Source organism: Mirounga leonina, unplaced genomic scaffold (assembly GCF_011800145.1).
Source record: "Mirounga leonina isolate KUSES-001 unplaced genomic scaffold, KU_Mleo_1.0 Mir_173, whole genome shotgun sequence".
In the NCBI taxonomy this organism is placed as follows: domain Eukaryota; kingdom Metazoa; phylum Chordata; class Mammalia; order Carnivora; family Phocidae; genus Mirounga; species Mirounga leonina.
This window is the reverse complement of record NW_023270447.1, coordinates 92,925,231-92,951,276: the sequence shown is the minus strand read 5'-3', so window position 1 is coordinate 92,951,276 and position 26,046 is coordinate 92,925,231. Positions and strand designations below refer to the sequence as shown.

General features: G+C 61.4%; 1 protein-coding gene across 3 annotated transcripts in view; it reads left to right on the top strand.

Moving 5' to 3' along the window:
* Positions 1 to 25,614, top strand: part of SKI (SKI proto-oncogene) — a 67,344-nt gene extending 41,730 nt beyond the window's left edge. The window contains exons 2-7 of one of the 3 annotated variants that reach the window (XM_035019974.1): positions 21,020 to 21,139; positions 21,252 to 21,367; positions 21,889 to 22,151; positions 22,251 to 22,552; positions 23,630 to 23,860; positions 24,645 to 25,614. In XM_035019974.1, coding sequence (XP_034875865.1) covers positions 21,020 to 21,139; positions 21,252 to 21,367; positions 21,889 to 22,151; positions 22,251 to 22,552; positions 23,630 to 23,860; positions 24,645 to 24,833 — 1,221 coding nt within the window. In that variant the 3' untranslated portion in view covers positions 24,834 to 25,614. Of the gene's footprint in view, positions 1 to 21,019; positions 21,140 to 21,251; positions 21,368 to 21,888; positions 22,158 to 22,250; positions 22,553 to 23,629; positions 23,861 to 24,644 lie in introns of all 3 variants that reach the window. The other 2 variants (XM_035019975.1, XM_035019973.1) reach the window with 2 other exon arrangements.
* Positions 25,615 to 26,046: the final 432 nt, after the last annotated feature.

The window sequence follows — 26,046 nt, the reverse complement described above, 5'->3', positions numbered from 1 at the left end:
CTTTCTTGGTGGCCTGTAGAAAGGGCTCATCCTAGGAGCGTGCTGGAGGCTGGGTACCGCCTGGCACCTCACGCAGACGCCTTCAGATACACTCGGTCTGCAAGACAGCCTGGAAGACACGCTACAGCGCGAATATTTAAGGACAAAAACGGGAGCCCCTGATGAGTCTAATGAGTGTAATTGGATCATTGGAACACAGCCTCAGAGGAAGTGAGGGTCAGGGCTCAGGTGGGGCCAGGGTGGGCCCCCATCCCTGCAGTGACCTCGGCCACAGTGAGCAGAGCGGGCCACGGACGTGGTGCTGGGGTCAGCCTCGGCTGTCTGTGGTAGGTGTGGCTTTCCAACACCGTGGCAACCCTTGTTTTCCATGAGCCCACCAGCTTTAACACTGTCCCCCGCCCTCCACCCTTTATTCCAGGGTCTGTGGAGCGGCTGCCGGTCACCCTCATCCTCTGCTGATGAGAAGGTGTGGGAGGGCTCCTGGCCTTGTTCTCTGGCTGGGCTGGTGCTCTGCCAAGTTGTTTCCTGGGAGACCCCACCCTTCGCCATATTGTCTTTGGCTTCCTGCGGTCAGGGGGCAGCTGCCAGGCTAGGGTTGGCCAGTGGGGCGGTGGGTGGTCAGGTGCCAGGCCAGGTTCCCCAGTGCAGGGATGTCGTCCGGACGCTGGCCTGGCAGCCTCGGCTGGGACCTTGGTGCCCCTGAGCCCAGGCTGCCTCCATCTGCCAGGCCTGCGTCCTCTCTTGCGGGGACCGGGGGCTGGAAGCCTGTCCTTGGACCCTCAGGAAGAGAGCCTGGGGGTCTTGGGCCTACTGGCCAGTTTGCGCATTGTGAACAATTCTGCAGTTTAGGGAGGTGTCGTGTCTTAGACACTGTGGTTCCTGTTGTATGGGGGGCCGGGTTTGGAGATAGTGGTTTCCGGAACGCCGCCACATTCCCTCTGCCCTTGGCGGCTCTGAGGCAGCAGAGCCTGGTCACCCCAGTTTTCAGAGGAAGAAGCCGGTGTGGCCAGAATCCTTTGCCCAGGGCCCCTGGCCAAGGCCGCTGTGACGCACATCGTCCTGGCTCTCCCCTGGGTCCCTCTGGGCCCGTTGTGACCCACACAGCTACCTCTCTGGCCGCGAGCAGCGCGGGCCCAGGGCCTGTCCGAGCCTCCTGTCCCCTGCCCGGCTCCACCCACCTGGCAGTGACCGAACCTCAGCAGGAGGGGCTGGATGCCCCTGGAGACCTGGCTCCCAGCTTGCCAGGGTGTGAGAGTGACGCGTGCATTTGGCAGTGTGCCGTTCGTTTCCTGGGGAGAATCCGCATTGTTGGGGACCCATTCTGGTGGCTCTGCCTTTCTGGGCGCCGGCCCGAGCCCTGGAGCTGTGGTGCCGGCTTCTGGGCTCCGGCTGCCCGTGTCCCCATTCAGAACACACTCCTCTCTGCGGCCCCGTGAGCCTTCCTTCAGCCCGGTGCTGGGACACACCAGTGCCAACTCTGCGGGTCCTTGGCCAGCCTCCCTGCCACAGCCCGGAAGTGGAGGCGGCCCTGTGGCCCGGGAGCGCCCCCGTCCCCTCAGCCTGTTGTGTCGGTTTCTATGGAGAGAAAACAAGGCGGGCGCTGCTGGGGGGCGGGGGGGCGGGAGGCCGAGGCGCTGAGGAAGCAAAACACTGCCGCGTGGGGGCGGGGCTGGCCTCGCGTTTCCACTTCCTGGCCGGGAAGGTGAAAGTGCGCCAGAGCCGCCCTGAAGGCCAGACCCGCTCCCGGAGGCGGAGGCGCCTGGGCCTCTCCTCCACACTGCGGCCTCCTCGGCCTCCTCCGCCGCCTGCCCTGGGGGGACCAGCCCTGGGGGGAGGGAACCTGCCCTGGGGTAGGGGGAGAGACTCGGGGCAGCTGCAGAGTGGAGGGCAGCCACCCAGGAACCCCTGTCCTGTTGGCAGGACTGTCCGGCTGGGCGGAGACCGTTAACAAGGGCTGGGGCCTTGGTGCACCGTGGTAATGAGCAGGCCAGGGTCTGTCTGCCTTGCTGCACACGCTTCCCCTCAGAGCCTACCTCCCACCCTGCCTCAGCCTCCTTGCTTGGCTCTGGGTCACCCTGCTTTGCTCGGGGTCATTTGCATGTTCGGGTATGACAGCCACTGTGAAGGTAAGGGCCCCGAGGCTGTGTCACCCTGCTCGTCTTCCCTTCTCAGAGCCCCTTCAGGCCCCAGGCCCCAGGCCCCCAAGCAGCACCTCCCTTGCAGGGGGCAGCCCCTTGAGAGCAAGACCTGCAGGCAGGCAAGGTCTCCTTCTGACCCGAACTCATGCTGCGAGATACCTCCCCTTTCATTCCCTTCCACCCTGAGAGGTCTGGAGGTGGAGAGGTGGCATGGACGTGGCCGTCCTCTGGGGGCATGTTGGCATGACAGGCTGTGTCCCCAGGCTGAGGGTGGGGTCAGTGCCCAGGGTGAACTGTAGAGGTGGCCAGTGTAGAGAGGGGAGTTTAAGGGTGATGTCCGTGCGTTTCTTTACAAATGCACCCCCAAATTAGGCCTTCCTGATGATCAAAAGAATCAAGAAACTATTTTGCTTTTAATTTGAAGTGGGAGCCCAGAAGCCCTTTTTGATCTTGCCAATGTGTAGTTTTATTCCTTTGTGGACCTACTGGAATATTCTTGAATCTTGGGCAGTTTGGTGACGTGTGTTGCCCTCCCACGCCCATTCAGAGATGGTGGGGAGTCATGTTCATGGAAACATGGCCTTGGGTGTAGCAGAGCTGGGCTGCTGTGGGCGGGTGTGGTCTCTGCCCCCCCAGGCTGTGTGGCTTTGCTGAGCGCTCTCTCCAGTGAGTACCATCTTCCCTGACATTGGCTGGGGTTTTTTGCATGCGTTGCAAGGTGTTAACAGGTGGGCTTAAAACTCTTCCTTTGGAAGATTTTGTTCTCTAACAGATTAGCAAATGGCCTTCCCGTCCCCTGTCTGGTGTGAGGGGAGGTCCAGCTGCGAGGCTCTTGGCTGGGACGCCTCTCGGGTGACAGTTGCAGGTGCTTGTGGGTCCGCTGGAGTCTGCCCTCTGTGGGAAGCCTTTGCCCGGCTTCCTCAGGGACCACGTGTGGCTGCGGCTGAGGTGGCGTGACTGCAGGGTCCACAGCGGAGGTGTCAGTCAAGGAGGGTGCCGGGCCCTGGTTCTGGGAGGCACGAGGAAAGTGCGGAAGCCACTAAAATGCAAACATTTCCCTTTTCTGCAGTCTTTCAACTTGCCATGGTGGTTTTTATTGCTATTTAATGGCATTTCAAGTAAGAAAAAATGGGAAATTTAAATTCCTGCCCCAAGTTGTACTGTTCATCTTTATATTGTGCGGTGCCAGTTTTAAATGCAAATGCAAGAGCGTCTCACTCGGATGCAAGGCCACTGGAATCACACGGTTTGCATTTTGTGCCTCGAACAAACGTATGTGTTTCCTTCTTACCCGGAACAGTGGAAACACAGCACAAGCTGACTCGGCTGTTTCTTGGTCACTTCCTGCGATGCGCACGTTCCACCAGCCCCCTCCTGTGGGGAGCGGGCTGAGGGAAAAGAACTGGGCCCTTGTCCCCCCCAACACGTTCAGCTGGGCCGAGTGCTCCAGTCGGGCCCTGGGCTGTGGCTGTAGGGTGGTCAGGGGAGCCTCCTGGGGCTGGGAGTGCCGTGCTCCCCCTGGGTCCTCACTCCTCCCCTTTACCTTCCTTGAGTCTCACTGGCTCCATGCACGCTCCATTGTCCCATCAGACTTCACTTATAAATAACATTTTCCCGAAGATGAGATTATCAAGAATTCTAGGACGGCGACCGCAGAGCATTAAACCACGTGTGCACCCTGCACGCCCACGGAGCCAGCCTGGGGAATATCTTCCTTTTGGATTAAAAAGTCAGAGAGCAGAGGCCCAGCTTGCGAGCGCCCAGAGGGCAGGCCTCCTCAGACCCCCTTCCCACCATCCTCCTTCCTCCAGAGCTGCTGTGGAGGTCAGATTTCCTCCAGGGGCTCTCAGCTCCTTGTGCAAGGGTTGGGCTCTGGGGGGCCTGGTACACTTTCCTGTTCTGTGTGGAGACAGACTGCATGTCCTCTCGCCAGTGGACACCACTTGGGGATATTTTTATTTCAATTTTGAAGACTGAAAAGTGTTGGTCCTTCGCAGGAAAAGTTCCCTTGTCTGGGAGAAATGGAAATCTCCCAGTGTGGGCAGTTGAGGCTCTGTGCCCATGGGCCCCACCTTGAGGTGGGTCGCTGGGGCTGCTCCCCATGGACGGCCGGCGTCATAAGGCGGGGCCTGAGCCCCCCTCCCCTCCACGGGGCATCTCCCCCGAGTGCGCGCGCGTGTGTGTGTGTGTGCACGCGGGGGACTACGGGCCTCCTCGGGGCGCGGGGGGTGGGGGGGCAGCTGGGGAGGTTGTTTTGGAGCAGAGATGCCTCCCTCCTCCCTCTCTCCCGCTACCTTTCTTAGAGCCCCTGCTCTTGGCGGTTTGCGGGATGGATTGCCTGCAAGGTCAGCCCTGAAATGCAGGTCCGGTTGGGGGGTGCCTGGAGGCCACTGTTGCCCTTGTGTGTCTCCCGGGGTGCCTGGGGTGCTCGGAGTGGAAGGTGTGGGGCTGGGGCCTGTGGCGCCCTGTGTGTCTTCCAACTACCCCCAGGGGGCCTCTCCCACCATCGCACAGGCTAGCAGCGGCTCTTCCGTGCTGCTTTGATGGAGTTGGGGTCACAGCAGGGCCCTCGGGACTCAGGTGATAGCCAGCCGGGATCTGGGACCCGGAGGCGGGAGTTTGGGGCCCTAGGTCCTCCGAGCAGCTCTGCACCGGTATCAGGCACACGTGCCGATGGCGGCCGCCCTGCTGCGCTGGGGGTGCCTCCGCCGTCGCCTCTAGGATGCCAGCCGCCAGGCCCCCCCCTCCCCCGCCTGGGCCCCCACGCTGGCCCTCCCGCGGCTCTGTCATAATTGAGCTGCTATGCATAATTCATCGAGGGCGCTGAGCCTTGGAGCCTTTGTGCGTGGGAAGAGGGGCTGAGCGGATGGGTGGCTTTCTTTGCAAGGAGGCCTGGCAGGCTTGGGCTTGCTAGCTCTCTGGTCCCAGCTGCTCCTCCTGCAGGAATGGGTGATGGGGTGCGAGAGCACCCAGACAAGTGTGGGGTCGGTGTCCTCTGGGGTAGGAAACTGAGGTCGGGCCACGTGACAGTGCTCGACCACCTCTCGTGGTCCTGTCTACCTGCTGATTTCTTCCTCTGAGATTAAACTCCTCTGCCAGGCGCCTGGGTGGCTCAGTTGGTTAAGCGTCTGCCTTCGGCTCAGGTCATGATCCCAGGGTCCTGGGATCGAGCCCCGCATCGGGCTCCCTGCTCCGCGGGAAGCCTGCTTCTCCCTCTCCCACTGTACCTGCTTGTGTTTCCTCTTTCACTGTCAAATAAAATCTTTAAAAAAAATAAAGACCTCAGCTCTGCGCCTGGCCAAGGCTCCGGGGGGTGCACCCGTGTCCCAGACCTGTGGCTGGCTTTGGATTCAGAGTTTCAAGGAGCGAGAAGGCCTTTTACTGGAAGGCGGCCAGAGGCAGGAGGCCCCCCGGTCCCAGAGGCCTGTGGGTGTGGCTGTTGGCTGGGTCTGAGGCTTCAGCGGCATCTGGGTCCACCCCTCGGCCAGCATCGGGGTTGATGTTCTGTGGGGGAATGGGGGAGGTCTCTCTTCCCAGGGCCACCAGGGACCCCGTCCCTGCCAGCCCTACTGGATTTGTGGTTGGAAGAAGTTTCTTTTGGCATTTTGCTCTGCAAAAGGCCCCCTAAGCCCCTGGGGTTGGGGCAGAGCTGACAGGATCCCCCTTGTTTCAGAGTGCGTCACCTGCACCCCGTATCGACTTCCAAAGTACCCCCTTGCCCGGTGCCTTTTCTCGGAGGCCTTCCACCTCTGACAGATGACCGGTCACACAACAGCCCACACGACACATGCACACACCCCGTGTGCCTGCACGTGCTCTGAGCACAAGGTCAGGTGATGGGGGCATGTGGGAGGGACCCTGCAGGTTTAAGGAGAGCAGCTGAGGGCTGCCTGGGGTCCCCACCGTAGGCAGGGTGTGCAGCTCCCCGAAGGTCAGAGGGTCACCAGGACCTGCAGGCGGGCGCTGTCCACATGGGAGGCGCTGGAGACCGCACAGAGGTGGTGAGGAGGCCAGCACCATGGGAGCCCATGCACCTCCTGATGGCAGGTGTGGGAGGCAAGAGCAGGGGCCAGCTGTGTGGGCCCGGGGGGGTCAGGAGGCGGGAAGCAGGTGGCCACTGCCTGGTGCCTCTCTCTACCTGTTTCTGGCTGCATGAGAGGAGCAGAAACTGCAGGCTCTTGCTGGCACATCAGAGGGAGAGCCCAGCCCAGGGCAGCCAGGTGTGGCAGTCAGCCGGGGTGTCTGCAGGAATGTTCCCGGTCAGCTGCCGGCCATGCTGCCCGTGGCCCTCCCTCCGAAGAGCAGTGCCCCTTCCTGGGCCAGGCCCATTAGGGCCCCTGAGTCTTGCCAGTTCTTTGTGTGGAGGCTTGTGGGGGAGGAGGGGTGGCCGTCCTTCCAGAGGGGCCTTCATGGGGCAGGGGCCTGCCGTCCGGTTCTTGGCCAGCCGGTTGTCCGGAGTGGAACTGCGGCGGCCCGCACTGTGGCCTGCGCTGCTCTGAGCAGTGCTGCTGACGCCGGACGGGTGAGGGCGCGTTTGTCATCTCTGGCCGGGGCTGGAAGCGAACTGTGACAGCTGGACAACGAGAGAAAGACCGTCCTGCTCCCCACTTCTCCAAAACACAAGAGTACCATCGATTCCCAAAACAGCTTCATTGTTCTGGGAGTTCTGTTTTGTTGTTTTAGTGCTTTTTAACAGTTACTTGCCAGTGACTGTCAAGGAAGGGAAAGATTCTGTTCCACCCCACATTGTCCCTTTGGGGACTTCCCACACATTTTCTGATGCTGAAAGTAAGGTTTTGCCAGGGGCATGGGAGGCCTTGGTATCCAGAGGGTTGGTGGCGAATCCATGGGATGGGGTCAGGGTGAACATCCAGTGTCTGCAGTGAAACCCATTCTCAGTCTTGGGTCTAGTGGACACCTCTGATCGGGGCCCCAGACCCCCTGGCCCGGTGGAGACGAGCCTCTCCCTCTCCTCCTGAGGGTGGCTGGGCCACAGGAATCATGTATGTGTCCCCACCCCCAGAGTCTGCAGAAGGGCTGGGGGGTGGGCCACCCCAACCCTCCCCCTTACACCCTCTGCTTTCGAGGGGTTTTTTGTGTTTGACAGGCTGGTAGGTGATCTCCAAGCCCAGTGGTGCAGCCAACCCCAGGGGGCTTGTCCTTTTGGGAGCTGGAGCCTGAAGTGTCCTTCCACTATGGTGTGCAGGCCAGGAGTGGCAAAGGTCGGGGGAACTTGGGGAAGGAAGGTGAGTGTCAGAGCCCTGGCTCAGGAGCATCGTTGGCCTCTCATGAGGTCTGATTCTTGGGCGAGAGGGCATGAGACCCAATAGTCCATGACTACGTGTCCTTAGAGAAGACTTGACTTACTCTCAACAGTGTGGAAGTAACAGAGAAGATGACCTACTTAAATTTTTTTTAAAGATCAAGGTGAATCTTTAAAATTGCTATTTTCACTTCATTTTGGGGTTTGGCGTTGTCTTGCAAATTTAATCTGCTTCCTCTGTACCACAATAATCAGAAATAGGTTAATTTAAGCATAATATGAAACATGAATTATCCTGTGGAAAATATTAATGGTACTTACAAAAATAGCTGTGCGGTTTCTAGAACTGTAAAATCTTCAGGAACGGTCCCTAATGCAGGGCTTCGGCTGATTTAGGGTGGCTCTGAGCTGGGGATTTAGAGTCTACCTGTAGGAGACAGCTGGACTCTGTCACAGAGCATCTAGCATCCCCAGTTAGAGAGGACGCTGGGGACCGGAGGCCCTGCCCCTGCTGGGGCCGTGCAGAGTCTCAGGCTCATGGGAAGGAGGACGCTGTTTGTGCTTTCCTGCTGGGCCTCTCACTGGGCGGGGGGCTCAACTCCCTGCCCTGGGGGCTGCTCCTGCCTGTTGTCACCATCACCAGGGCCCAGCATGCCCCACAGTGGGGAGGGGGCGCGGTGTTCAAGCCACTTGGGCCTTGTCCTTGTGCTCAAGAATGTGCAGACCCCCATCTGAGGGTGGGAGGAAGGAAGCCCCTGCTGCCTGCCCTGGGCAGTGAGAGTGGTGGGGCGGGGCGTGGAACGACACATTCGTTCCAGAGGCTTTCAGGACCTAGCTTCCGTTGTGGGGATTTGCCACATCAGACACTGAAGCTGAGGCCTCATGGCCCAAGAAATGGGGCGTACACTTGAACTTGTCGGTGGTGGCATGACCTTGAATCTGAACCTGAAAGGTCAAGCTGCCATTCTGGTCCCTCCTCTGCCTCACCTCTGAAACCTGAAGGCTTGCTTCTCACCAAATCCAGAAGGTTCTTGGCCACTGTCTCCCTACTCTCTCCTTCTGGAATTCCTCCTCTCCTCTTTCACGTCTGTTACCCTCTCTCGTGTGTTCATCTCATTTTCCTCTGCATTGCATTTGAATAATTTCCTTAAGAACTGTTTTTATTCTGGAAAGTTCTGCTTTTTTTCCCAATCTGCGTGATCTTTTTTGATGTCTTACTCTTTTCTCACATTTTTTTCTGTATGTGTTTACTCATTTTGAGCTAGGTCTGTTTTAGCATTTGTACCCGTTGCTCTGTTGGATGAGGCCCTGGGGTCTGGCCCGCTGCCTGCGTGCAGGGCCTGGGGGTGTGTGCTTGGTGCGGCCCCCCTGACTCTGCTCCTCTCAGCTTCCACTGTGGGCTCTGAGAGGTCCGTGTAGGTCCGTGGTTACGTAACAGGTTCTCTGCATCCCCGGAGTGGGGGGCGGGGGTCCTTGACCCCTGGTGGCCATGGCAGGCCTCCCTGGGTCAGCATGGCTGACACGGCACGTGGTTTCCCTCCCCTTTGGTCCCGGTCCCTTGGGCTTTTCCTTTGGAGCTCAGCTCCTGTCAGGGATGCTGGACAGCCTCTTGCGTTGTGTGGGGTGGTTGTGGAGGACGACACCTGGCCTCCCGACGCGGGCTGAGAAGCAGACGTGGCAGGTGCCCCTCTACCCCGACCTGTTCTTCAGGGGTCACGGCCTGACAGCGTCGCGGGGTGGGCTGCTTTGAAGGCCTGATGACATTTCCGTGAAAAGTTTTCACCTCTAAATTTATGGTCTTGGCTATTTTCTGCCGACCCACTACATGAGTGAAATTACGACATGAACACTTGGGCTGTTGGGCCCTCTCTTCGAGTGTCACAGGGAGACCTCCAGCACGGCCACTGGCCCTGCCCTGTCCACTCCCCAGAGTCCCGGCCTGAAACCTGCCGTCTTTGCTCTGGAGGATGAAACCCACAGGTTCGCGCTCCCGGGGCCGTGGCCGCCTGCATGAGGTTGGTGAGACCAAAGGTTCCGGGTCACCTGGAACCTGTGGACCACCTAAATGCTGGGTCCTGCCTGCCCCAGTTCTAAACCTGCAGTGGGTTTCTAACTTGGACATATCACGTAGTGGTTGAGTTCTGTGTTAAAATCTGCCAAACCATGAGAAAGAATTGCTTTTTAATTTAGTCTCTAAGTTAGGAAATAGATGCATGTATTCAGACCCCTAGATGTGGTTTTTCTATGACATCTCTACCTGTTAAAAGTGCTTACTTGTGCTCAGACACAATGGTGCTGATTTGTGAGAACTCCTCCCACTTGCCTTTCCAGGGCCTCAGTCTGGGGGGCACAGGCTGGCTCTCTCAGTGGAGAGTCCCTGAGGTTGGGGGGGCAGGGGTTGCTTTGTCTTCTGAGTGGTTCATGAGACAGTGGTGGGGCTACAGATGATGCCAAAGTCGATCCTGCTGAACAGGGTGCCCCCCCGCCAGGTGCCACGGTCAGGGATCAGACGAGCGAGTGTCAGAGCATGCGTACTGGTGGGGAAGGGGAAGGGCCTAGATGCTGACACGATGGCTTGAGAGTAGGGATCTTGGGTCGGTGCAGGGGGCACGGGCATGTTCGCCCAGGCCCGGCGCTGTGGGAGGTGGTGGTCTCAAGCAGCACCACCTGCCCCCATCTGTGAACTGGCACCAGGTTGAGAGAGCCAGCTGGGGTAGGCCTCCTGTGGTGCCCACTGCCCAGGACACCGGACCACAGGACTTAGGGAGGTGGGGGCCAGGCGGGCCTCAGGAACCACACGGACGCCCCCCTGCCCTGAGCCCGTGTGTTTGCATACAGCCACCCCGCCCCCCAACCTTGGCCGGGGCCACGTCGTCACCCTGGAATTGCCCTGGCTGCCCAGCTGGGCACTGAGGCCTCGCCCAGGGCTGACATAGGATGCCTGTCCCTTGCCTGGCATGGAGTGGCTTCTAGGAGCCCGTGTCCCCATGTCTCCCCCGAGCCAGCTGCTCTTCACACTCTCCTCCCCTCCCGAGGGCTGCCTACACTCCTGGCGGCTCAGCCCTCCCCCACCCCCACGCTGCTGGCCAGTGTCTTGGCACCAGTGGGAGCCAAGCTCAGTGGGAGCAGGCTGGGGTCTGTGCCAGGCCAGGCCCCGCCCATCGTGGAGTCCTTGCCGCCGCTCACCCCACAGCTTAGACCGGGGCGTCTTGTGGCCCGGGATGGGGCCAGACCGGAACATTCCCTGACCTTTGACGGGGCGCTCCTTATGGGTTTTGTGTGTGAAACCTGACCCTCCGAGGGAGCCTCGTGGTATTTGGTGGTGGTGCTGAAGAACCCACTAGTCCGTGTGTCTCACCGCGAGGGGCCGCTTGGTGGCTCAGGTACCCACCTGCTCCCCGCTGGAGGCAGCTCTGGACCGCTCAGGCGGCTCGCTTCCCTGGTTTTATAACTTTGCTTTCAAATAATTATGGTGTAATTGGCCTTTCTCTCATAATTGGAGAAACTGGAGAAAGTGGGTATGGGCCTATGATCACAGGTCAGTGGTTTTAAAAACACGTAATGAAGTTTACAATACTGTATTATGAATAGGACTATAATCCTGTATGAAGCCTCTTTGCCGGGAAAGCTTTGTAACGGTTCACGTGTCAGCGGATCGGTGAGGCTACCAGAAGGCGGTCCTATCGCTGCTTCGTTACCAGCACGTGGAGTTACACCCGTAAATATGTACGAATTTATTTTTCACGCCATCTTTTCATTTTTGACGTCCGTGTTAGTAATGTGCACCATCTCCGGTGTTTCCTATCGTCCGTACGAGACAGCATTGGCGTATGTACCGAGGGACAGTTCGTCTTGTAAACAGACCCAGAGGGACAGATACGGTCCTGCAGGTGTATTTTCTCTTTCTTTTGATTTTCTCTGTAACACTTTGTTTTCTGTAGCTTACTTTGTTGTGAGAATACAATGTATGTAACACACAGAACATGCAAAATGTGTGTGGATCAACTCCCTCTGTGACTGGCAAGGCCTCTGGTCAGCAGTGGCTATTAGTCATTAAGTTTTGGGGTGCCCACTGTGGGGGGGCTGGTGCCCCTCACCCCTGCATTGTTCGGGGTCAGCTGTTCAGATGTCTGGGTCCCTCTTCTCAGTTCTGGGTCGTGACTGAGGAGCGGCCTCCCTTCCAGGACGGCTACACTGTTTCCATCCCCTCCCACGTGCTTGAGGCCCCTGGCCCCCCTACCTCCCAGGGTGGCGCCTCACCTCGTGGTTGGTGGTTGTGTGATTTTGGTTCTGTCTGATCACAGCCATCCTGGTAGGTGTGAAGTGGTCTCTTGCTGTGGTTTTGAAGTGCGTTTCCCTGCTGTTGAGGGGCGCGGCCTCCTCGGGTCTAGCCCCGCCCTTCGCCCCTTGTCATAACTGAGGTTCTGTTGACTTGCACTGATGCAGGTCCCTGCGCGGATGCCCGATCTGCACGTTGTTCCTCCCAGTCGTGGTTGTCTTTCCACATTCTTGCCTCCTCTGAAGCACAGGAAGGTCTCGACTTGGATGAGTTCCCACTTTCCTCCTTGAGCGTTTGCTCCTCGCGGCAGTGTGGGTCGTCGCGGCAGCCGGGGTGGTGCCCGTGGCCCTGGCCCCGTAGACGCTGAGTGTTCGAGTTTGCTCTGTGATGGTATGAGGAAGCACTTGTTGGTAGAGAAGGCGCCCACAAGCAGTCTTCGCCCTGACAGGCCTGAGGGGGGCCCCCCACGGGAATGCTGGTTCTTGCGGCGCGGGCGGCCCCCACTTGGAGAGCATGGCGAGCACACGTGAGAACACACGCGAGGCTTGGGTCGTCTCCCTTCAAGGAGCCACTGTTCAGCCACGTAGGAAGCAAGCCAGTGGTGGGAGCGGCGCTAGAATAGGGGCTTAGAGAGGGGCCAGACCGGCGGCAGGGTCTCAGGCCACACTCGGCCACATTTGCCTGGGACTCGTGGCCCTCGGGAGGGTCGGCACAGGCTGTGGCCCTCGTGGTGGCCCTTCTTTCCATTGGAAGAACTCGGGTGTGTGGGTGACCCCACGAGGGCACGCTGGTCCCCAGGGGTGCCACCCCCCAGTGCTGTCACGTCGGCCCCTGGAGGAGGTCGCTAGTGCGGCCGGCCAGTGACCTCACTCCCAGGCCTCAGCCTCTGCGGGACACACAGGTGCCATCTCTCATGTTGGCCTCGCCACTTCGCAGAAGTCCTTCCCCTGAAATCAGAACAGCTTTGGATGTTTGATGAACCGCTCTCCCTAGCTCCTGGCGTGGACCGGTCTCGACTCCCTGACTGTGCCGACGAGTGCTGGTCCGGTCGGAGGCCGGCGGGGCCGGCACAGGATAGGGGGTGCAGGGCAGGTGTGTTCTGCAGGAGAGCACGTACACCCAGCTCTGTGAGCTTCGGGGGGCCCAGGCTCATCTCCTGGAACTCGTGGCTGCTCCGTGCCGTTCACTGGTCCAGAGTGGGAGCGGCTCCGTGCAGAGGCTGGTGGTCCTCCCAGTACCCGACTGCTTTCCCGGCGGCCGTCTCAGCCGGACACGGCCGTGCTGCTCGCAGGGCTGCTGCAGCAAACCCTGGCTTCGCGCGGGCGCCCGGTTCGCGGGGGGCTGAGGCCGAGTGCCGGGGGCAGGCCGCGCTTGGCTCCGCGTTGCAGTTGCCCTGGTGCGGGAAGTGGTGGGGGGCGTGGCTCCAGGCCCTCCTCCACGTGCCCTGGGTGGGTTAGGTTTCGCCTTCACTTGTGGGCCGGGACGTGGCATCTCTGGCGTGGCCGCGGCGGTGGCCTGGGCAGAGGTGGGACGTCTGTTGGCCTGGCAGCCCCTTTGCCAGCTGCTCTGTCATTGGAGCCCCGTGCTGTGCTTCCTTACCAGTGAGACTGTTGGAGGTCTGATCGGTCAGCCTCAGGGTCAGGCTGCCTGAGGGCCAGGCAGCAGGGTCTCAGGAATGGATTGATGCTCCCACTGAAGGGGGCCCTGTATTTGCTGATAAACAAGCAAGAAGGAGTCCCCCCTGTGGCCGCCTTTTCCACCATCTGGCTGTATCCTCCTTGGTGTCTAGGCCTTTTTCAGGGACCCCACCCCCTTTCTGGGAACCCTCTGCCATCTCCCTGCAGAGCCGGCGCCATGGGTCTTTGTGTGAGGGTGCTCACAGATCTGGGTCCTGCTCCAGGACCAGCACCCCTGGCTGGCTTGGACAGCTGTCTCTGTGGGTGTGTGGAACTGGGAAGATCCACCTCTGAGGATGGGCCTCAGAACCCAGGTTCAGATGCTGCTTCTCTGTCTGGGGCCCGGGTGGCCTCCCCCAACCAAAACACCCTGCTGGGAACATGACTGTGGCCTTCCAGGGCTCTTGTTCTGTGGGGGACAGACTGGGGGATTCTTCTGGCACCAGCCAGCTGGTCTCTTGGACCAAGGCACGTAGCTGACCAAGATCTTGTAGGACTTGCTTGAATCTCCTAAGACTAAGAGGATATGAAGACCAAAGTGGTGGAGTCCAGTCCCTCTTCCTCATGCCACACCCCTCAGCCACGCATGCGCCCCCAGCCTTGACACCACGAGAACTTCATCTGTGCTCATTCCGGAGCTTGACGACCGTGACCCCCCCGTGTGGCTAAAGCTGCCTGCTCCGCGCCAGGCCAGCAGGACCCCTTGGGGGGCACTGGGCTGGCGTGGAGGCTGGTGTCTGGTGGTGTTTTGTTTTGCTTTTGGGTGTAAAAACGGTCTCTGTAAAGTTTGATTCAGACCCCTTGTCTGGAAGTTTCAAAGCAGGGACCCATCAGCACCAGATTGGCCGTGAGAGGGAAAGGGGCTTTGGTTCAAGACCTGTTGTTTGGCTTCTAATTAGTAATTAATTGGTAATTAGGCATTAACAGCCGAGTAGATGAGCAGTGTGGAGAGCACGAGGCCGAGGCCCAGCAGCTGGGCATTGCCCAGAGTGACTGTCCCTGTCTTGGGAGCCCCTAGTGGACAAGGCGGTGGGGTTTGCCCCTGCTCTCCTGTGTGGCCCAATCTGTGGCATCCCTCCGTGGGCCTGTGAGGGAGTGGGGCTGGGCTCTGCTGAGGTGCTAGGGCCAAGGCCACGGGGGAGGGGGCAGGGGGGGCTGCTGCAAGGCTCTCGGCCCCCTGACCATGGAGCTGTCAGCTGTAGGGCATGTAGACCTATAGACCGGGCTCAGCCTGCTGTGGGGTCACTCATGGCCACTCCTGCCCAGCTGCCAATGACCCACCGTCTGGGTGTGGCCAAGATGCCGCGCTCCCTGTGGAGGATGCGTATGGTTGGAGGCCCCGAGTAGCTACAGGATCTGCTAAGTCCACCCCCACCGTGACGTCTGAAAGGGGTTCACGTGCTCCTGAGCCCTGGGGAGCCTCTCCTAGGTCTGGGTCATTGGTCCTTTGTCCTCCTTGGACTCTTTGCAAAGGTCTGGCCCACAGTGATCTGGGGGTCTTGGGAGGATAGGATTCTGCTCTTCGTCCCACCTGTGACTTTGAAATTCTCTTTCCTGATCCCTGGGGAATTGACCAGAATTCAGCCCCAGACCGCCTGCATATTGGGCAGAAGAGGGTCTCAGATGGGTCTTCCTGATGTTTTCTGCCCTGGCGTTTGGCTGAGGGCTGTGGTTCTGTTGTCATCAGCTTGTGCTGGGGCAGCTGGTGCTGCTCCCCGGCTCAGCTCTCCTGTCCCCGGCCGGGGGCCCCGGCCTCGACCTGGTTGCTGCTGCTTGGGCACACACGCCCGGAGAGGCTTTCTGGCCCCAGGGGCTATGCCTGACCCTCACCTGGGCCTGGTGCTGCTGGGGGAGGCAGATTGCTGCTGCTGAGCCCCTCCCTGGCTCCCAGCCTCGGCCCAGCCACTGCAGGCTCAGGGACCCGGGCTCTTTTCCTCTGTCGGGATGCCCCCCGGCTTTGCCGAACCTCAGTGGGGATCCAGAGCTCTGGGCCTGCGGACGTGCACAGTGACTGGCCGCAGTGAGGACGCTGGTCTTCTGTCCAGGGCCACACTCCCCCGTCAGTGCCCAGGCATCTTGCTGGGTGGGCACACTCACCTTTTTCTCCAGCCATGGTGCTCAGCACTGTTGGGCCACAGGGGACTTGGGTGGCAGTTGATGTCAGCCCCGCTGTGTGGCGCTCGGGGCTGCACATGTCCCTGGCTTTAGTCCACGGGGCCAGAGCGGGCGGAGCACCTTAGTGTAGTAAGAAAACAGAACCAACACAGTTCTCATCTGCTGGGGGGGTGGCCCTCGCTGTGCCCGGTTGTACATGCGCTCCCAGGTACCAGTGACCTTTGTATCTGTGAGCAGCCTGCACGACCGAGCTGAGTGTGCGCTGGCCTGGTGCCACGTGCCAGGGGTGCCCAGACAGGGCACGGGGAGAGAGGGGCCTGGTGGGGGACGTCGCAGAGAAGGGTGGGGGAGCCGGAGGTGGCTACCGCTGCCGGCCAGCCCTCAGCAGACGTTTGCTTTGGGACCTCGGCTCGCCTGGCAGAGCTGGTGCCCCTGGTTCTGTGAGCGTCCGTAGCCCCAGTTCTAATGACAGAGTCTTCGGACCGTCATGTTCAGTCCTCAGCCCAAGGCCCACATGTCCCCCAAGTGCGCGTGGATGAAGTTTGGGGTCCGTGGACCTGGGTGCAGAAGGTGCCTGTATTCCCACCGACTTAGAGGGACCTCTTCCTCCTGCGGGTCTGCCACCCAGGGCGGCGCCCGTCCCCCCCGTGTGAGCTCAGCACCGCCGTGGCAGGTGTGGGGGTGCACCCCCGTTGCAGCTGGCTCTGTGTGCACACGGCGTCTGGTACGTCCGTGCACGCAAGGTGCTGGCACGGTGCAGACCTGCCCGGCCTCGCTCTCCCGGACCGGTGCTCTCCATGCGCGTCCTGTGCTCGCGGCTGGGTGTCCCTCCTTTGGGCCGTCTGGGTCCGCGACGCGTGGCTGTGTGCCCAGCCGGCCTCTGGCTCCGCCTGGCAGGTGGGTGGGAGCTGCCCCCCTTCACTGCCAGTGTCACCCCGAACCGATTCCCTGGAGCAGCCAGAGCTCCATGCCGAAGTTGGGGTGTGGGCCTGGGCCTCGGGCCAGTGCCATTAGCCAGCATCTGGAACATCTTTTCTTCCCCACTCTGTTCCCCCATGTACGGTTTTTCTTTCTGTTAGAAGGTGTCCGGGGCGGTGCACAAGGAACCGTGCATGAGAGGTGGCGGGGCAGGCCCTAGGGACCTCTCCTGGGTTCATCCCAGGGCAGTCTTGGGAGGCGGAGTGGTAATGAGCTCATTCCCCCAAGAAAATGTGGGGTACTGCCAGTGGCCTCTCTCCCAGGAGTCTTGCATCTAGGGGTTCCCAGCTGCCAGGTCAGGGCCCACACCCAGGCCTGCTGCCCTGCTGCTGGGACATGGGGTTCTCAGCAGAGCGTGGGGGAAGGGACTCAGAAGGCCAAGGTAAGCCGCTGGTCTCTGAGCCCAGAGCCCTCCTTCCGCCCTGCCCTGCTTCTTGGCCTTGGCATAGGCTGTCCCTCTATGCGTTTGGGGCTCAGGCACAGAATGAAGTATGTCCTTTGTGAGCACGAGGCCCCAGGGCTGATGCCAGAAGCTGCCCCGGCTCCTGGTGGCCGCTGGCCGTCTCGTCTACCCGGCTTTTCCCTGCACTGGCCTTGGGTGGTGGCCACAGCCCCAGCAACCACCCTGCCCCCCACTCCCCTTGTATCTGATGGAGCCTCTGACATGACGGGGCCCCGCGGCCCAGCTCGATAGAAAGGTCCCATGGGAAAGTCACTCCTGCGTCATACCCCCACATCCTTGCAAACCTCCCGAGGCCCCTGGGCAGAACCTCATCGCGGAGTGTCCTCTCTGCTCTGTGGGGTGCACACTCGGCTGCTGGAAAGCCCTGGGTGGGCGCCCGGGTGGTCTGCAGCTAGCTCTTTTTCTTTTCTTTTTTTAGAAACATTTATTTTTAAAAATTGTGTTGAGGGCGCCTGGGTGGCTCAGTTGGTTAAGCGACTGCCTTCGGCTCAGGTCATGATCCTGGAGTCCCGGGATCGAGTCCCGCGTCGGGCTCCCTGCTCAGCAGGGAGTCTGCTTCTCCCTCTGACCCTCCCCCCTCTCATGTGCTCTCTCTCTCTCATTCTCTCTGTCTCAAATAAATAAATAAAATCTTTAAAAAAAAAAATCGTGTTGAGATAGAGACAATGTAAAAATGTACATTGTGAGCATGTGAAGCGTACAGGTCGGGAGCAGTAAGTACATTCACAGTTTTGTGCAACCATCACTTCCAGCCATCATGGAATTTTTTTCACCTTGTAAAACTGAAACCCTATACCCATTAAACATAACTTCCATTCCTACCTCCCTTCAGCTCCTGGCAAACACAATATTTGTTTGAACTTACTAGTTTCAGAGGTAGAGATCAGTGATCATCAGTTGCATATAACAGCCTGTGCTCATCACATCACGTGCCCTTCCCAGTGCCCATCCCCCAGTGACCCCGTCCCCCCACCCATCCCCCCTCCAGCAACCCTCAGTTTGTTCCCTAGAGTTAAGCAGCGTCTCGTATGGTTTGTCTCCCTCTCTGATTTCGTCTGGTTTCATTTTTCCCTCCCTTCCCCTATGATCCTCTGTCTTGTTTCTCAAATTCCATGTATCAGTGAAATTCTGTGGTATTTGTCCTTCTCAGAGAGACTTATTTCGCTCAGCATGATACTCTCGAGCTCCGTCCACGTGGTTGCAGATGGAAGATGTCGTTGTTGTTGATGGCTGAGTAGTAGTCCAGCGTGTATAGACCACGTCTTCTGTGTCCGTTCATGTGTCCATGGACGTCTGGGCTCCTGCCACAGTTTGGCGGTGGTGGACGCTGCGCTCAGCCCTTCAGCAGAGTGGCTGCTTCGAGGCTGGCAGGGGTCCCAGAGGCTGTGCGTGTGCTGCGTGGGGGCGTGCGCGGGGGGGGGCACACTTGTGCGTAGTGCCACATGCTTTCGCCCTTGTGTGGGGCGACGCTCTTCTCTGCTGGAGCCCCACGGTGAGCGTCTGCGGGGAGTGGTGTGGCCTGCTGTGGTAGCCGTCCACGCGGTGCGGGACCCTCGGCAGGCTCTTGGCCTGAGGCTCGGGGGAGTAGGCCCAGAAACCCGCTGCCTCCTTGAGGGTCGTGGGCCCCCATGATCCAGCTCGGAGGCCTTGAGAAGGATCAGAAACCAGAAGTGACTGTCTTGACCTGCTTGCTGATCTCTTGTGGAATGGGGATGCCACGGGCTGTTGCTGGGGCTCAAGTGGGCCCTGCTAGGAACAGTGGCCTTCCAGGCCCTGAGAAGCACGTCCTGCCAGGGCTTTAGATCGCTCTCAGGTGAGAGGGAGCAGCAAACCTCCCTCAGGGCCTGTGTCCATGTCCTGGCGAGGCTCCCCTGCTGGCCCCTTCCTGCTGCTCTCAGAAGGTTCTGCTCATGGGGTTTGTCCTGCTATAGGACTCTCAGACGCGTTACTCCAGCTGCCCGAAGACCCATCCCCATCCTAGGGTTGACAAGCTTGGGGTGGGGGGCGGGAGCGTGGGGGAGGCTCAGGCCCTTTCTCCAGAACTCAGGCTCGGTTTAGTGCTCCGTCTTTGCAGGCCAGGTCCCTGACTGGGGGCAGCCTCACTCCCCCACCACACGGATGGGTGCCACAGCCAGCCACCATGTGGGGGGGGGGGGTGACCCTACAGCCTGAGTCGCGTGCACCCCCCAGGAGTCTTCCTGAACCTGCGGGAGCCGGTGCCAGGCCTGTGGCTTTTCTCTTGGTGAGAACTCAGCTTGTTTCCTCTCCTCCCTGCTTCCTATCTGCTCAGACAGGAAGCTCCACCCCTGCTGGCGTAACCGCCCCCCCCCCACCCCATTGCCCGGCCGCCAGCCCCCCGCTCACCCGCTTGCAGGAGGTGTCCAGGCCGCGCGGGCAGACGTCACCGGACGCTCTCCCCTAAAAAGCACCAACAAACGGGTCTTTCTTTCCTGAATGATGGTTTCATGCCTGAGCAGACCGTCCACAGTCGTCTGTGGGTACCCCCCGAAGCGCCTTCTGGAGCTGGGCATGGGTCTCTGAGCTGCAGGGCTCCGGGCCTCAGGGCAGCTGCTGCTCTGTGAAGACAGAGGCTAGTGTACCCTGGACAGGGTCTGAGGTCCTAGTATTTCCTCCCTGGGTCCCGAGGGCTGCCTACGTCCCAGAGTCCTCGACCCTGCGTTTGTCCCCCGAGAGGGGCTGCCATGGGGTGGGATGGGGTGGGGTGGGGTGGGGCCCCGTGAACACGCGTGCATACGGACATGTGCCAGGCTTGGTCGGGCCCTCTGCCCAGGATCCCGTCTGTCCTGTCTCTGGAATTTTGTGATGACGGCCCTGGGAAGTGAGGCACCTCCATTGACCACTTGCCTCTCTGCTCTCTTCCCCTCCCAGGAAGCCCGTGTCCCCCCAAGGGGCCAGGTCTGTGACACAGTATTTTCTCCCAAGTGTTCCTGGAGGTGGGAGGAGCCTTTCTTCTCTCCCCCCACCCCCCATGACTGGCCTCCCCTCCAAGGCTTCCCAGCTGCCAGCAGAGCGCCCCCCGCATCTGCTCCCTCCTCCTGAGGTCAGGCCGGGGGCAGTGACAGGGCATCGTCCTGTTGGCCCCTGGCCCTAGGTGGGTGATTGCGCGATGGCCTGTGTGTGGCCCCCAGCACAGCTGCCCTGGGCGGGGGCGGGGCACTGTCCATCCCCCAAAGGCGGTTCTGTTTTCTCGGGAAGAGACCCTGTCTGCCTCAGGATCCTGCGCCATTGGGTTGGGGGACTTTGTTCTCCTGACGCCAGTTCTGGAGGCCACTCTGACTAGTGTCCCGCAGACACAACTTGGGGCCCCTGGGACGCTGGAGGAGAACACGAGCGTGGCCTTGGTCCTGAAGCCCTGGGCACTTGGTGGAGAGGGTCGTCTCTCTCTCGCTCTCTCTCGCTTTTTAAAGATTTTATTATTTGAAAGAGAAGGAGAGACGGTGAGCGAGTACGGCAGGGAGGAGAGGGAGAAGCGGTCTCCCTGCTGAGCAGGGATCCCGATGCGGGGCTCGATCCCAGGCAGGCGCTTCGCCGACTGAGCCACCCAGGCACCCCAAGAGGGTCGTCTCTTATTTGGAGAATGCCTTTCTCCTGAGATCTTGCCAGACGGATGCTCTGGCTGACAGCTAGTTGTCGGTTCTGCTTGGTGGAACCCAGAACTTTGGGGACTTGGGTGGACCCCCCTGATGGAGGGCACCACACTTAGCCAATGAGCCTGCCCGCTGGGCTGCCCCTTCCCCGTCCTGGCATGACCACGGCGGGGAGGCCAGAGTCCACGGCTCCTGTCAGCCATTTTGGCACCAAGTCGGCAGCGCACAGACGGAGGGGCTGGGGCAAGGGGCTGTCCCCTCAAGTCCCCGCCTGGAGCTTGGCCTGGGCGCCCTAGCCTGGGCCTTCTGCAGCGGTGGGGTGAGGTCCCAGCGTGGCAGCCCCACGGAGCACTCGGGGAAGTGGCTTGTCCTGCCCTGGGGTCAGGGTCTGTGCGTCACTGTACGCACCTCGTGCACGGTCGGGTCTGCTGGCTGGAGACCTTGCCCAGAGCGCGGATCTCTCCGGAGGCGCCAGCAACAACTTTTGTGTTTCCCACAGGTCTCCTCCGAGCCCCCGGCCTCCATCCGGAAAACAGATGACGCCCCCTCCCAACTCCCTACGTCTTCTGAGAAGGACAAACAGTCTGGCTGGCTGCGGACCCTGGCCAGCTCCAGCAAGGTTGTGTGGGGAGTGGCGGGGCGGGGGTGGGCTGAGCACGTCTGCGGGGTGGGGCGGCTGTCACTGAGGCTCCACACCCCAGCCTCTCACACCCGCGCCTCTCTTCCCGCAGAGCCTTGGCTGCGTTCACCCTCGCCAGCGCCTCTCCGCTTTCCGACCCTGGTCCCCTGCGGTGTCCACGAGTGACAAAGAGCTCTCCCCGCACCTCCCGGCCCTGATTCGAGACAGGTGGGTGCCTGCCATGCTGGCGGCCAGTGGTCAACACAGGCCTAGGGACGTGGGGCCGGGGTTGGGTTCTGCCCCCAGGTGTCTGTAGTCATCTGCTGGGTGAGACCTTTCCTTTACGGGGTTGCCTAGAGTCTCTCAAAGTGGACACGATCCAAGAGAGGCTGTCGCTCTGCGCGTCTCAGGACGGGCCTCCCCCCGTCCGCGGGGCGCTCCTTCGGTGGCCTGAGTGCACAGTGAGGCGGGCTCTGCGTGGGCGGGATGAAGTGCCCGGAGCTGTGGGGCCGCATGGCCAAGGGAGCGGCCGGGGAGGCCGGCCACAGTCACCACGGTGCTGTGGTCCTTTAGACGGTGTCAGGTGCGGCCAGCTACCCCGCAGCTGCTGGCTTGCATCTCCTCCTTCACACTTTCCAGGGGGCAGGTCCCCCGAGGAGCCTTCACGTGCTGGCCACGGTGGGAGGGGGGCTTAGGGGGGAGGGGCAGACGCCTGTGGCCCCAATGCCCCCCCCCGCCGTGCCCCGCAGCTTTTACTCCTACAAGAGCTTCGAGACGGGCGTGGCCCCCAACGTGGCCCTGGCACCGCCGGCCCAGCAGAAGGTTGTGAGCAGCCCGCCATGCGCCACCGTGGTCTCCCGGGCCCCTGAGCCTCTGGCCACCTGCCTCCAGCCACGGAAGCGGAAGCTGACTGTGGACACCCCCGGAGCCCCGGAGACGCCAGTGCCCGTGGCCGCCCCAGAGGATGACAAGGACTCGGAGGCTGAGGTGGAAGTGGAGAGCAGGGAGGACTGTACGTGTGAGTCGGGGTCCTTGCCCGCCCCTGGCACGGTGCTTCACGGTGGTGTGCTGAGCACCCTGGTGACCTCCACTTCCGTCTGTGTTTCCGCAGTCACCTCCTCCCTGTCCTCGCTCTCCTCCCCATCCCTTACCTCATCCAGCTCCGCCAAGGACCTGAGCTCCCCCAGTGTGCACGCCCCGCCCGCCGCGCCCGCCGCCCCCGAGGCCGCGGCCCCTGCCGACACCGCGAGCGGCGGCCTGGAGGCCGAGTTGGAGCATCTGCGGCAGGCCCTGGAGGGCGGCCTGGACACCAAGGAAGCCAAAGAGAAGTTCCTGCACGAGGTGGTGAAGATGCGCGTGAAGCAGGAGGAGAAGCTGAGCGCCGCGCTGCAGGCCAAGCGCAGCCTCCACCAGGTGAGGCCGCCACGCCCCCGCCCCCGCCCCCGCCCTGGCTCTCCCTGCTTGACGCGCCCTGCCCCCGGCTCGGGCCCTCGCGGGGCTGGCCTGTCCGTCGAGGGGCGGCGGAGGCTGGGCTGCTCTCAGCGGGGAGCCCGGGCCGGTTGTGGGTCCTTGGCGTGCCCGCAGCAGCATGGCCTGGTGTGTGCAGGACGCGGCTCTGAGGGCCCCTTCCCCGCACGTGGGGTTGTCTGAGGTGCAGCGGACAGGTGCTGTGCGGCGAGTGTGCAGGCCGGACCGGGGGGCTCCAGGACAAGCTCACACGGCCTGTGCGTGCACGCTGGCTTCTGGCTGATTCCACGGAAGTGACTGCTTCCTTTTGAAGAGGGGGCTAGAGGCCTGAGGGTGTCTGGGCCCCGCCTGCATCCGCCTCCCACCTCAGTGGGGGCACGCCGCAGGGCCAGCCCCCAGGCCCTCGGGCTGTGGCGTCCTCCACGCCACCTTTCCTCCCAGGTGGGGGAGGCCCAGAGTTGGCAAGGTCGGGCAGGGCGGCGCCTTCACAGTGGGGCTGTGCGGCCTCGCCGAGGCCCGCCCGGTGTTGGCTGAGTTCACCCTCTGCGGCTGGCGTCTGGCAGCTTCGCACGTGGGCTCCTAGCACGGCACAGCCTTGCCATCCTGAGCGCTGCGGGGTTTCAGACGTCTCCCCTAAGTGTGTGTCAAGCGCTCGCTCAGGACGCCCTTTCCCTGGTTCTGGGTGGAGGTGTGATTTCACACGTGCATCCCCCTGAGCGCGTCTGCGGCTGGGGCGGCCGTCACTGAGGACGGGCGGAGGCCGAGGCGCTGAGGAGGGCGGCCCGGGAGCCCGAGCCGGGGCTCTGCCTCGAGGCGGTCCCGCGGGCTCTGTGAGCCGGGCTGAAGCTTGCGCGGCGCCGCCACCCCCTCAGGCCGTAGGCTGGGGAGCGCTGGGCCGTGGGACCCTGTGGGGACGGGAAGGCAGGTGGCAGCCTGTGCGGAGGCGGCGGGCAGGGGCGGCCGGGAGGGGGCACGGGCTGGATGGTGACCCCGGCCTGCGGGGTGTGCTGCCCGCCCGCCCAGGAGCTGGAGTTTCTGCGTGTGGCCAAGAAGGAGAAGCTGCGGGAAGCCACGGAGGCCAAGCGCAACCTGCGGAAGGAGATCGAGCGCCTCCGGGCCGAGAACGAGAAGAAGATGAGAGAGGCCAACGAGTCCCGGCTGCGCCTGAGGCGGGAGCTGGAGCAGGCGCGTCAGGTGCGGGTGTGCGACAAGGGCTGCGAGGCCGGCCGCCTGCGCGCCAAGTACTCGGCCCAGGTACGGGCGGGGACTTGGTGGCGGGTCTGTGGGGCACCACTTGGGGGCAGGACCCCGGGCCTGGCAGGGGGAGGGGGGCACGAAACACCGCCTGCGTCCGGACTCAGCTGTGTGGCAGGTCCCGGGTCTGGGCGGGAAGTGGCCGGTGCTCTGTTGGCAGCTCCGGGACGCACTGCAAGCTCGGGGGGCCGTGGGGGCCCAGCAGGCTGACCTGAGCACTGCACACTGTCCTGGGCTTCGGCGGTCCGTCCTCCACAGGGGGGCGGTCCCCTGGCCAGTCAGGACCACCGCGCGGGAGTTCCGCGCGACTGTTTCCCTCCTGGCCATGCCCTTCCGTGGTGGCTTTGCTTGAGGAGCCAGCTGGGAGCCAGCCCCGGGGGTGCAGACGAGCCCCCATGCAGCCCCAGCTTCTCCTGTCCTGGGGCCGGGGCCGCAGCCCGCCCACCGTGTGCGGTTATGAAAGTCTCAGCACAGCCCGATCAGCCGTCCTGCCCGGCCCAGAGTCCTGGATAAGGGGCCAGAGGGCACCGAAGCCCCTCCTCCTCCGGCTTTGCTTCTGCTTCGAGGGCCTGGCCTGGGCCGCAGGCTCTCGAGGGAAAGTCTGGCCTCAGGAGGTCAACAGGGCACCCCCAGGCCGCTGCTCTTGGGGCGCGTGCCATGTCCGGACGCGGGCCATGCTGCCGCCCGAGAGGCTCTCCCAGGCTCTGCTCGCTGCCTGCCTCTCTGGAAGGAGGCTGGGCCGGGCCGGGGAGCGGGGGCCGCTAACGCCCGGCGTCCCTTTCAGATCGAGGACCTGCAGGTGAAGCTGCAGCACGCGGAAGCGGACCGCGAGCAGCTACGGGCCGACCTGCTTCGGGAGCGCGAGGCCCGGGAGCACCTGGAGAAGGTGGTGAAGGAGCTGCAGGAGCAGCTGTGGCCGCGGCCCCGCCCCGAGGCTGCAGGCGGCGAGAGCTCGGCCGAGCTGGAGCCCTAGCGGAGCCCACTGTCTGCCGCCGAGGTGCGGACGCCGCAGGGAGCGGGCGGGCGGGCGGCCCACGCCAGCGGGGGCTGGGGGGGCTCTGCGCGCCGGCGGGCCACCCCCACGTCCACATAGCACAACGTCTTACTGTGCCTCTAACCAAGCGAGTGTTTGGAACCACATACTTTTGGAATCCACTGCAAAATTTTCTACTGGCCAAGTTCAAATGCGCAAGCCGGGTTCCCAGCCGCAGCCGGAGCCAAGGGCTCCGCGCCTGCCGCGGCCCTCTGCTTGCTGGAACGTTCTAACATTTACATTTTTGTTATAAGCTATTTAAAACCAATAAGAAGACTTGATACTCAGAAAAATCAACAGGTTTTTTTAATGACTAACTTTTAAAAGCCCCACCAACACGTGATGCCATCCGAGGACCTGCTAAGGGAGCCGGGGTGCAGTCGCCCCGCCCCGCGAAGCCATCGCAGCTCGTCCGTGGCCGCAAGAGGACAGGGAGGGTTTTCTCCAGAGTCTATTTTTTCAGCGATGAGGACCCAGGCCTCCTGTGCCGCCGCCGGGAAGAGCAGGGAGGGCACGGCGAGCCGGGCCGCCTGGCCGCCCGCCCGCCCGCCTGCCCGCCAGGCAGCCCCGGGGGGCGCAGTGAGTGCCGGGCCTGCTCCGCCTCAGCCGCCCTCCCCGGCCCGCTCCTGTCGCGTCGGGACTGAGGCTGCAGCGTTGGAACAAAACAGCATTACTTCACTTTTTTTTCTTTTTGTTTGTTCATTTAAACATATATTTAGAACTGCACTTTGTCAAAAATCTTCCCTTCTCTTTTTATTCCCCAGTTAACTGAGGTTTTTACTTTTCAAATATTGCAAACCCATTTATAGAGCAGTCCACATCCTAAGTGCTCGAGTGTTTAGAAACCCCCTCTGGTGCTTGGTTGAACAAGGGAATCACAAAACGAAAATGCAAAAACTGAACTTCGGGGGGTAGTTCTGTGCCTTCCAGCATCTTGTACAGCAAATCCTGACTCGTCTTTTTACCCCCGAGACACCTGTCTTCAGACTGAATCTGCCACTATCAGAATAAGTTACTTGCATTTATTCCAAATAATCTCGTTTACTCTCAACTGTTCATGCAAATTGTATAAGGTTTTTTATGCCCAAGCTTGAAAAATGATTTCCCAGTAGACGAGAGGCGGCTACCCATCCTGAAATTACGGTATTTATGT